The sequence below is a fragment of the Mobula birostris genome, chromosome 13 (genome assembly GCF_030028105.1).
Source record: "Mobula birostris isolate sMobBir1 chromosome 13, sMobBir1.hap1, whole genome shotgun sequence".
Taxonomy (NCBI): domain Eukaryota; kingdom Metazoa; phylum Chordata; class Chondrichthyes; order Myliobatiformes; family Myliobatidae; genus Mobula; species Mobula birostris.
In genome coordinates, this window is record NC_092382.1 from 34851055 (window position 1) to 34863205 (window position 12151).

At 41.9% G+C, this 12151-nt stretch overlaps 1 protein-coding gene across 2 annotated transcripts in view; it reads left to right on the plus strand.

Annotated features, from left to right (window-relative positions):
* The window catches only part of LOC140206709 (NACHT, LRR and PYD domains-containing protein 3-like), a 78248-nt gene that overhangs the window by 23862 nt on the left and 42235 nt on the right, over nucleotides 1-12151 (plus strand). For both annotated transcript variants that reach the window (XM_072274876.1, XM_072274877.1), the window contains exon 3: nucleotides 3936-4253. In XM_072274876.1, coding sequence (XP_072130977.1) covers nucleotides 3936-4253 — 318 coding nt within the window. The remainder of the gene's footprint in view (nucleotides 1-3935; nucleotides 4254-12151) is intronic.

The following is a 12151-nucleotide window of genomic DNA, read 5'->3' on the forward strand; positions in this document are numbered from 1 at the left end:
AACATAGAGAGCCCTCCGTATCCCACCCATCCATAGGTTTATTGCTTATTCATTTATTATCAGTGTTCTTTCTTTCTTTGTTGTTTTTGCACAGTTTGTTGTCTTTTGCACACTCTTGGTGTGGTACTTCACTGGTTCTATTATATTTATTATTACAGTGTATAGATTTATTCTGTCACAAGAAAATGAACCTCCGGGCTGTTTTATTGTGATATAAATGTGCAGTGATAATAAATTTAATTTGGAACTTGAAGAGTCCTTCAATGTAATGGATGAAGTAAAGTTGAGAGAACTTATTCCCCCCCCCCAATTCCTCACCCCTTTTGATGCGGCCTATGACTGTGGTGTCATTGGAACTCTGCTTAGCTACAAAATCATAAGTAGAACAAGGAAAAGAAACTTGTTTATTTTAAACTCTCACTTGTACTGAGGAGAATGTGGAACAAATATCATATTTAGCCAGCCACTTTAGGCACAGGTTAATCGAGCAGAAGATGCAACCGCCTAAGGGTACGCTCAATATTCGAGGACAGCTTCTGTCCAACTGTTGGAAGATTCAAGATGCAGGATTGTTTAATGATATTTGCAGCACACAAATGTAAGGGAAAACAAAGTAATTTTTATCTCAGATTCAATGCAGCACAAAAAAACAATAAAATGAAGGACACAATAATTTAAAATAACAATAAATGTAAACACATAAGATAGCTTGTATACATGGATTGGTTGTACATTCATAAGTTGATGCTCAGCGTAGTTGTGTCTGTACATACGGTGACTGACAGGAAATGATAAAGCAGTGGTGATGGCTGTGTGGAGGGGTGAGATAGTGGGTGGGGATGTTGATCAGCCTTACTGCTTGGGAAAAGACAAATATCGGACCCTGTATGACTAGATGGACTCCTGAACTCACAATCAAACTCGTTACGGCCTTGCACCATAATGTCTGCCTGCACCGCACTTTCTCTGTAAATGCAACACTTTATTCCGCATATGCTGGTGGACCACGGCGACCTGTTCTAGGCTGCTCTCAAAACTTCTAAACATTTGGCACTAGTTCTTACCTACTATTATCTATTTATACACACACACACATGCACATACACACACACACACACACACACACACACACACACACACACACACACACACACACACACACACACAGCTTCAGCAATCAGATTTCGGAACTGTCCTTGAGCTCATGAACAGGACCTCAGAATTCTTCTTTTATTTGTTTGTTTCCTTATTTATTTACTTTCTTGTTTGTGAATTTATTTATATCGGCAATATTAGTTATTCGTTTCTGTGTTTCTTTCCTCGCTCACTTGTTTATTTTCTTATTCATTTTTCTTGTTTGTTTACTCATTTATTTATTTGTTCATTCATTTGCTTACTTAAGTAAGAAGTAAGTTCATAAATACTTATCTACTTACTGCGGTCTGCGAGCGTTTAGGTCAGCAATGAAGGTCCTGCAAGCACATCTTCACGACGTTAATTGAGTTGCAGCTTCTAAGAGACAGTATTAAGCAACTGAAGCTGCAGCTGGGTGAACTTTGACCAACACAGAAGAATGAGGAGGTGATGGATATGTCACTCCTAAGCTCGAGAAAGCGGGTCCCTGGGTATCTGTCAGAAGATGGAAAAGGGATAGTTGACCTTTGCAGAACGCCCCTGTAGCCTTACCCCTCAATAATCAGTACACTGCTTTGAATACTATTAGAGGGTTGTCTTACCAGAAGGAAGCCGTATATGTCTCCAGCACTGAGTCTGGCTCTGTGGCTCAGAAGAAAATGGGGCGGGGGGGGAGAACAGGAGTGCAATAGTGACAGAAGATTACTTAATTAGAAGAGTAAAAAGGAGATTCCATGGAGGTAAAGGGGACACCCAGATGATAATGTTGCTATCCTATTGCCAGGATCAGGGATATCTCGAATCGGGCCCATGGATTTTTTGTATTAAATCGTACATACTGGTGTCTGCATCTGAGAAAATCGAGGATCCAGTTGAACAGGGAGCTATTTGTGGTGCCTAATGATTTGTTTTGAGGGGGTGCTGAGTTGTACTCAATGTGAACCACTCTCACCTATGCATATTTATTGTACAGTTGTTCCAGTACTTAGTGACCAGCCAATTAAATTACATCTGGTGTCGACCAGCTGTGATGCTGGGCAATTTGGAAAAGAAATACTTCATTCCTCAGGCAGGGGTTCATGTTTTTCATGAGCAAACTCCCGAATCACTCCGTACAATGGATGCTAGTGCAATAAGATGTTAGGCTTTGAGCAGATAACCGCGATATTCTGCGGACCGGTATGACTACAGATTGCCTGAAACAACGTGGTACGTCAGACTGCTGAATGTAGACAATGAAGTCCATAGACTCAGCCAATTAGCCACCCAGGACAAACACTTTATTGGAATAGTATCTGGGGCCAGGCTGCTTTGTCTGTGTGCAAGTAAGGTGAGAACAGTCAGATTTTGGATTTCCGCTAATGTGGTCTAGGGATGAAACAACAGGCATTCTGGATAGTAGTGCATCAGTCGTCGAGTGTGCTGGGTCCTCAGGTGCCGCAGGTGATGTGCTGATGTAGTTGGGCCGAGACTTATTCAAACTACCTGATTAAAGGTGTCTGGCAAAGATATGAAAGCCGTCGCGGTATGTCATTTCTTGCTTCTTTATAATGATATTAAATACGCCCAGTGCTTGCTTGACATCTGCCTTTGGCAGTACATAAATGACAGTGAGGATCACGCCGGGGAACTCCCTCGGTATGTAGGATGGTCTGAGTCTGGAGAACAAGAATGAAACAAGAGCTCTATGTCGGAGCGCCGCTGCTTTGTTCTTGCCTGATGCTGCTGACCGGTCCATCTCAGTGAAACAGAAAACACAATAATCACTTGCTTCCCTCCAATACAGCAATCTTACCTCTAGGTCCTATGACTTACACTCCAGTGAAGGTACATTGGCCAGGAATAAATTGAATGACTGAATTGAGTTTTTTACTTACATCTTTCGTATACATTGTCATTGTCGTAGTCATACTTTATTGATCCCGTGGGAAATTGGGTTTTGTTACAGTTGCACCAACCAGGAAAATAGAGTATAAATATAGCAATGTAAAGCCATAAATAATTAAATAATAATATGTAAATTTTGCCAAATGGAAATAAGTCCAGGACCAGCCTATTGGCACAGGGTGTCTGACCCTCCAAGGGAGGAATTGTAAAGTTTGATGGCCACAGGCAGGAATGACTTCCTATGACGCTCTGTGTTGCATCACATACCTCTCCGTCTGAATGTGCAATGTGCAATTACTTATGGTAAATTATAAGGACTCTCTGAAGAAATCCCTTGGCGCCTGTCACATTGACCATCGCCAGTGGTCTAATCTAGACTCCGATTGCGAGGCCTGGCGACGCACCATTCACCGAACTGTCTCCTCCTTCGAGAACACACGCAGGGCCGGCATTAAGGACAAAAGGAGAGGGAGGAAGAACCGTGACACAGCAGCACCAAACCCAGAACAGAATTTCCCTTGCAGCTGCTGTGGCCGGTCCTGCCTATCCCGTATTGGCCTCATCAGCCACCAGCGAGCCTGCAGCAGACGTAGGCAGCCCCCTTCCTAAATCTTTGTTTGCGAAGCCAAGCCATGATGATGATAATAACACGAACAACAGGACAGTCCATACAATATAGAAATACAATTGTATCAGGGTGAGTTAATCAGTCTGCTGGCCTGGTGGAAGAGGGTGTCCCTGAATCAACAGATTGGTGGATAGATGTAGGATAGAAGATTGGTTTACAAGAGGCGATCTGCGTTTTCAGCTGTATATAGGTTATAAATATCTGTAATTACTGAGCTACTGTGCGTACATTTCTCTAGTTTTTGCACCTTTGTCACTTTACCCTCATACGATTTGCTCTTCCTCAGGTGAGTCTCAGCATTTTACCATCAATGTAGAGCGCAGAAAAATATATGCAGCCATCGGGGGAGAAGCCTTCTTTTCAGTGCGGCCATCAGGGAAGATCTCAAGTGGAAGCTGGACCTTCAATGGGAAAACTATCTGTCAGTGGATCGATCAATTCGTGTCCATTGATAATCCCTATACATCGCGAGCTGAACTATTCACCTCCAATGGGTCGCTACTGCTGAAGTCGGTGAACGAGTCAGACAGTGGGGTGTACCGTGTGAACATGCTTCCAATCCGTGGCCCAAAAACCTTAGCGACCATCACTCTCGAAGTCACTGGTAAGTGAGACTTTGGTCTTGTTCGCTCATTTATTGAAGGGCTGCTCTTTTTTATTTGTTTTATCTCTACTTTCCAACTTACTCTGTTACACTGTAAGTCACTAATCTCTTGAAGGTTTATCTTTTGTTGATTAGGAAATGTTAGCCAATGCATAGGATAACTCTGCCCTACATTTACTATGGGATCTTGCCGGTTAGGCGTCGGCTGGATGGACAAAATAAGATCATGGGGGCTTGTGGGTGTGGAACCCAAGGCCGTGTGACCCTAGCTCAACCTAACTTTCACATCTGGCATGATTACACCAGTTTACTTTAAAAAAGAACTACTCTTCGATACAGAACTTATTTCAATTTTTCATTTGTTACCATTTAGTATTCGAACTGGATTATCTCATTACGCGTTTTGAATCACATTAATTCTTTAATGTGTGTGTGTTTGTGTGAGAGAGAGACTGTATGTGTGTACTTGTGTTTTTGTGTGTTTGGTATTGAGTTGATATCGCTTTGTATGAACTTGTGGGCAGTTTAACCCCTGCCCGTCAGCTGAAGTGTTCTGTGACGCCCCGGAACACACTGCCAACAATGTCACAGCTCTGGAACACAGAAAGACTATTTCAAAATAGACATACAACACAGAAGTTCAGAATCAGAAGATAATCCCACGTTGAAATATACAACGATTAATAGGAAAACAGAGGTTGTGAAAAAATGTGTTTATCGGGGGTGAGAAGAATGTGTTTTGGCACCTGATGAAATTAGCAACCTGATCAAATGTCACGTGTGTAATGGCTCACGTGTTTAACTAGAAAGTTGCTTCTGTTGCTGCTGGCAAGGATGGAGTTCAGGTGAAGGATGCCCATTAGCTTTCAGTGCGAAGCAACTTCCAGAAAATCCATTCAACCACGCTAATTGTCCTGAAAAAAAAACTCATGATACAGCCAGTGCTGTGTAACCTGAGCTTCCAGATTCTGCTCAGCCATTTCAAATAACCACAGAGGAAAAACTTCTCTGGTGATGAAAAGACAAAATAATGCGGATGGCATAACTCTGAACTTAAAAAGACAAATTATCAGAAACATCAGCAAGCTATGCAGAAATTATGGAGAGAGAAATTTAACACAGTAGGCGTTCAGATGGATGACATTTCCTCAGATGCTGTTTTGAGAGATCAATAATGTTCTCAGCAAACCATGTTCTGTTCCTGTTCTGCCTTGGATCTGTGCTCCCAGATTCTCCAGAACGGGAGAATGTACGCACTGTCGCAACTTGACGACAGCCCTGCATCATCAACAGACAAGGTAGATTTGGTCTGAAGTCTCCTGTGTGAGCCTAGAATCTATTAAGTCTTCAGTGTATGTTAAGAATTGAATGCAGACAATACTATACTTTGACAAATCTACAAGACAGCTTTTGGGTTGTTAATGTAATTATTTGCATCCTGTCAGTACCCTTTCAGGGTCACTGTTGTTACAAGTGTGGAAACACAACGATACCAGTGTTGGTTACCAATATACACTCATGTTCAAAAGCTGTACACGCATTTCATTGTTGCTTTGGAACTAGAATTTCATTATTGCGTGAGGAACTTCGCAAAGTTCAATATTCTGGGTTATGCTTGTAGCAACAAAGTCAGACATTTACACCAGTTTCTCTTTTTATCAGCAGAAAAGTATACTGTAGATTGATATAGAGTCATACAACACGGAAACTCATGATATCTATTCCATCTAGGACTTTTGGACTTTTAATTTGTGTGTATTTCAATCAGATGTCCTCTCAGTATTTTAAACTATTAAGACTACACGCCCAGAGGCATCATACATTTCCCACCCTTTTCAGTCCTGGAATCTTCCTTGTTAAGAACAATCCCTATGTTTTTTTTTCAGCTGTGCAGCCCAACGATATCTCTGAGCTGAAAAAAAGCTGAAGAAATGTGCAGTGCTTTCTTCACCTCCCTATCCACATGAGATTCCACCTTCAGGGAACTATGCACCATTATTCCTATATCCCTCTGTTATACTGCATTCTTCACTGCCCTAACATTTACCACGTATGTCCTATTTTGATTAGTCCTACCAAAATGTAGCACCTCACATTTATCAGCATTAAACTCTGTCTGCCTTCTTTCAGCCCACTCTTCTAACTGGCCTAATTCTCTCTGCAAGCTTTGAAAAGCTATTTTTTTTTATCCACAACGCCACCTATCTTAGTATCATAATCTGCATACTTACTAATTCAATTTACCACCCCATCATCCAGATCATTAATGTATATGAAAAACAACATTGGACCCAGTACAGATCCCTGAGGCACACCACTAGTTACCGGCCTCCAATTCTGTGCAGTTTTATGTCAAATACATAACAAACCTACATAAACTGTGCCATGTGTGCATTCAGTGCGCTCATACTTTTGTCACAGGAAAAATAAATTGCACAACATAAGATTTTTGTGCACACTGACTACTAAAAATTAGAGGTAACATTGTTTGGAGCTGTGACGTTGTGGTCATTACAGAGACTTGCATGGCTCAGGAGCAGGAATGGCTACTTCAAGTGCCAGGCTTTAGATGTTTCAAAAAGGACAGGGAGGGAGGCAAAAGAGGTGAGGGCATGGCACTGTTGATCAGAGATAGTGTCACTGCTGCAGAAAGGAATGAAGTCATGGAGGGGTTGTCTACGGAGTCTGTGTTGGTGGAAGTTAGGAATAGGAAGGGGCCAATAATGCAACATGGTGTTTTTTTTTTGAAAGACCACCCAATAGTAACAGGGACATCGAGGAGCAGACAGCGAGACAGATTCTGGAAAGGAGTAATAATAACAGGGTTGTTGTGGTGGGAGATTTTAATTTCCCAAATATTGATTGGCATCTCTCTAGAGTAAGCGATTTAGATGGGATGCAGTTTGTTAGGTGTGCTCAGGAAGATTTTGTGACACAATAAGCCTACAAGAGGAGAGACTGTACTTGATCTGGCATTGGAAAATGAACCCGGTCAGGTGGTAGGTCTCTCAGTCAGAGAGTATTTTGGAGATAGTGATCACGATTCTATCTCCTTTACCATAGTATTGGAGGGGGATAGGAACAGACAAGTTAGGGAAACGTTTAATTTCAGTAAGGGGAATTACGGTTTTTGTTATTGTGCATTGCGATGTACTGCTGCCGCATAAAGACGGATTTCATGACATATGCTGGTGATACTAATCCTCATTCTGGTTCTGATTTTGTACAGTCAGTGATTCGCTGCTAACATCCACGGCTACTTTATTTATTGCTGCGTAGGATCCATTTAAGAAATGAACTACGCCTCTAATAGTTGTCAAGTTCCAGAAGTGCAAACAGTTTGCTTGCTTCATATCTGGCAACTCTCTCAATCTACTGTGCGATATTACACTTGTAAATGTTTTGAGTTTACCCTCCACCAGCAGTCACTTTACACAGTGCATTCCAGACTGCTTCTGGTATATGGTTGGAAAATGTTTTCCTCAGATCCCTCTGCATTACCAATCCCTTTCCACGACTATTATCTAAATAGTTTACCGTCTCGCACAGTGAGAAAGATGTCCCGTTTTGATTATTTCACTACCAGATGTAATGAAATAGATGCTAATAATGCTTTATCTTGTATATAAGTTTATGCTACACGTATGGTGTTTGAAAAATTGACTGTGCTGAAGCTAAAGTTAAAATGATCAACTTCTGTGCCTCACATTACTGCGTTGTTCAATCACTTTGCTCCGCCATCCATGTGATGGAGACAAATTATTTGTGTTGGTGTTCGTTTAATATAATTCCCAATCTGTTGTGCAGTGACTTATCTATAGGAAAACCACACCCGATGTATATCGCGTGAGAACCGGCGTAGATTGGGGGACCACTTTGCTCAGTATCTATGCTCCATCCGCCAGAACAAGCAGGATCTTCAAGTGGCCACCCATATTAATTTGACTTCCCGTTCCGATTCCAATATGTCCGTCTATGGGCTCCTCCAATGTCACGATAGGGCTACACTTAGATTGGAGGAACAATACCTTATATTCTGTTCCATTAGCCTCCAACCTGATGGCATGATCGATTTCTCAAACTTCCAGTAATGCCACCCCCCCCTCCCCCACTGTTGCCCATTCCCTTGTGTGTCTCTCTCATATTATGTCCTTGCCAGCCCATTGCCTCCCTCTGGTGCTCCTATCCACGCATTTTTTTTTCTTTCTTCCATGGCCTTCTGTCTCTTTCACCAATCAACTTCCTAGATCTTTTCTTCATCCCTTCCCCTCCAAGTTTCACCTATTTCCTGGCATTTCTCTCACCCCCCCCCCCCCGACACACCTTTCAAATCTACACCTCAGCTTTTTTTGTCTCCAGCCCTGCCGACATGTTTCGTCCTGAATCGTCGACTGCACTCCTTTCCGTAGAAGCTGCCTGGCCCGCTGAATTCCTCCAGCATTTTATGTGTGTTGTTCGGATTTCCATCACCTGCAGATTTTCTCTTATTCCAGCTGCATTTCGACAAATTGAAATTAATTGGTATTAGAACAACGACACATCAGTTGCACATTTAAGGTGAAAGCTGATGTAGGAGGATGGCAGGGATCCTGCATTTGATATTAGTGCTAACACCGTAGGAGAGAAGCATCTGTACTAATTCTCCACCTGGTTTGTTAGCTATTCAGTCATATGGGGCAGTAATGTACATAATACAATATTGCATTTGTTGGTGCCATTGATCTACCTAATCGCGATCAGCTGACTCAAGGATTTGGGTAAATCTCCAATTGAATACTATGCAGAGAAGGAAGAAGTTAAAATATGGGTGTCTTAGGAATGTATTTCAGAGAATGACCAGGACACGCTGTTACATTAGCAGTGTGGTCAGTGTTAAGGCTCCAGAGACAACATTATCGTCATGATCGACGATGGGCAGGGAATAGTAATGGTGTCGGCAGCGTGGCCAGCTGTGAGGTTATCATCTCAGTTCAGTGAGCTTAGATCCAGAGTTGCAGTGACAATATCCCATCGGTCAGTGACGTGTTTTCAAAGTTCAGACCATTCTGCATTTTGAATACAAATCCTGTCATCGTTCTGATGTTCCAGCAGTGTACTCAATGTGTCTGGTTGTGTCTGCCACTTTGCAGTTCCAATCTACACAGTGGCTCCACAGGAGGTCAGAGAGGTGAGTCTGAATGTGATTAATGTAAATTTTGGGCAGATTCATCAAGGTTGTGTTTCACATCCTTCCCCATCTGTAGAGACTTCTTCCTTGGAATGTTTACTCGTATTGGAGAAACATTTCATATGGTTGCAAAATCTATAATAATAACATGTACTATTTTCATTTCATAACAACATGTGGCATATTCCATATGTCTGTATGTGCTGAACTACAATGAATTAACTGAATCTATTTCTGAATGCAATTAATGTGATTTGTGATGTGCAATAATACCCTTTGTTGTTGTACACAGCCTGGTTGGAACAACACAAACCTGAACATTTATTTGCAGCATTCTTCACAATATGTTAAAGTGTTTAAGTATGTTCAACAGGATATACATGTATACAAGATATTTAAACAATTATATTGACTATGTCATTGCCAATATGTGAGTTCAGAAAAAGAAGCAGCTGTATAAAGCTGTAAATGAGGTCGACTCGATAGTTTTAGCATCCCTGGTGTGTTTTATCTGCAGCCACTCAACACAAGCAGCACCTCATTTCATATTTTAGGTTTTTTATCCACAAATACACTAAACTATTTCTGGAAAGAATTTTCTGCACTTTGACCAAATAAAAGAGATGCTTCCCTCCGCTAGCCTGCAGTTTGCCCTTGAACACGCTATACCCCAGCTCAGCACACCACCAGCCCCACCCCCACCGATAAAGTTTGTGTGCAGCCATGGGAGCTGGTGGACAATGGCTGTATGAGCCGCTGGTGTATATCGTAAGTCCTGGTTATGCGGCCACTGACAGCAGACGGATAATCTCTGAAGAGTGTTGATTATCGCTGGGGACATCGAACACAGAGACGATTTGTTGCCGTTTTGCTCATTGTCATTAACGATTTTGAAAGATATTGTAGTTGAGATTGTTGTGGTGATTCTGGCATGTGTATGACCTGCACCAATGGTACAGGTTACTCCTGAACCCGAGGTGTCCAATATCCTTGCGGGCAGGTTGGCTGGATTCTTTTTGGTGGATTTAAATTATCTTTTCCCGGGGATGTGAACCGGCGTGATAGTGCTGAAGATGCGGTAGTCAGTTCAGAAACTGAGGCTCCAAACAAGGAAAGGCTGATGATAGGGCAAAATTGCAGTCAAGAGGATGAGTTGAATTATAATAGATGGATAAAATCGAAACAGGTAAATACTGGACTTAAGGTGTTATACTTGAATGCGCTAAGTATGCGAGATAGGGTAGAAGAACTTGTCACACAGTCATAGGTTGGAATAGGTGTATAGGATGTTGTATGAATCACTGAATCATGGATAAATAATGAGCGTAATGTTTCGGATACACAATGTGGCGATAGGACAGTCAAGAGGGTAAAGCGGGCGGCATTGCCCTGTTGATTAAAAATGAAATCAAATAATCAGAAAAGGGTGATACGGGGTCCAAAGGTGTTTAATCATTATAGATCGGGCTAACGAACTGTAAGGGTAAAAGACCCTGATGTACAGACTCCCCAAAGGATGTGGTCTAAAAATTACAATGGGAGAGAGAAAATGCATACCAAAAGGACGATGTTACATTAGTCATGGGAGATTTCAATCTGCAGGGAGCCTGGGCAAATCATCATCATGCTGGATACCAACAGGGGGAATTTCTAGAATGCTTGAAAGATGGCTTTTTAGAGCATCTCGAGGTTGAGCCGACTACCAGATCAGCTATTCTGGATTGGGTGCTGTGTAATGAGCTGGGATTAATTAGAGAGCTTGGTAAAAGGCTGCTTTGGGGAAAATGATCATAATATGATCGAATTCACCCTGATATTTCAGAAGAAGCAGCTAAAGTCAGGTGTATCAGAATTAGGTTTGAATAAAGGTAATTACAAAAGTTTGGGAGAGGAATTGGCCAGAAATGATTTGAAAAGAACACTGCTAGGGATAACAACAGAGAGGCAAGGGCTGCAATTTCTAGAAGGAACTTGGAAGGCACAGGATACATACATCCCAAGGAGGAAACATTTCCAAAACAAAAGATGACACACCCGGACGAAGAAGAGAAGTCAAATCCAACATAATACACAAACAAGAGGCACGTAATAGAGCAAGAGTTCATAGGAAGTTAGAGGATTGGGAAGATTTTAAAAAAACAGCAGAAGGCATTAAGAATTCAAAGGAGGAATACGAAATTATGCTAGCCAATGATATTAAGGAAGATAGCGTAAGTTTCCTCAGATACATAATGTTTAAAAGAGAGGCTAGAGTCGATATTGGACTGCTAGAAAATGACGCTCGAGAGGAAGTAATGGGGATAATGGGATTTGCAGAAGTTCCAGGTGTCAAATGTCAATACTTCTACCTACTAAGTTCCTCTGACGAAACCCCGCCCAATGAACACCCAAAGAATAGAAAAGTTACTACCTGGGAAAGGAGACTACACTGACCAGGTGTTCTTACCTGTCTTGATTTAATCTCCATGTAACCTACCAGCGATGTGTGTTGGTTTACCTGAGGAGAGTTATTGCTCCTTTGCATCGAAGCCTCCCATTTAAAGCCACACTGACTGGTAACTGATGATGAATGTGACGTGTCACCAGCAGAATACTATTTTGCTTCTCCTTTCCCGGAAGGCGGTTCACTTTCACCGCAGGTAAAATGAGACCACAAATAACTAGATATAGCTGCAGAAAAGATTCCAGCCATCCTTCCGACGCCAGTAGGAATTTCATTTTCCTGGTGTCC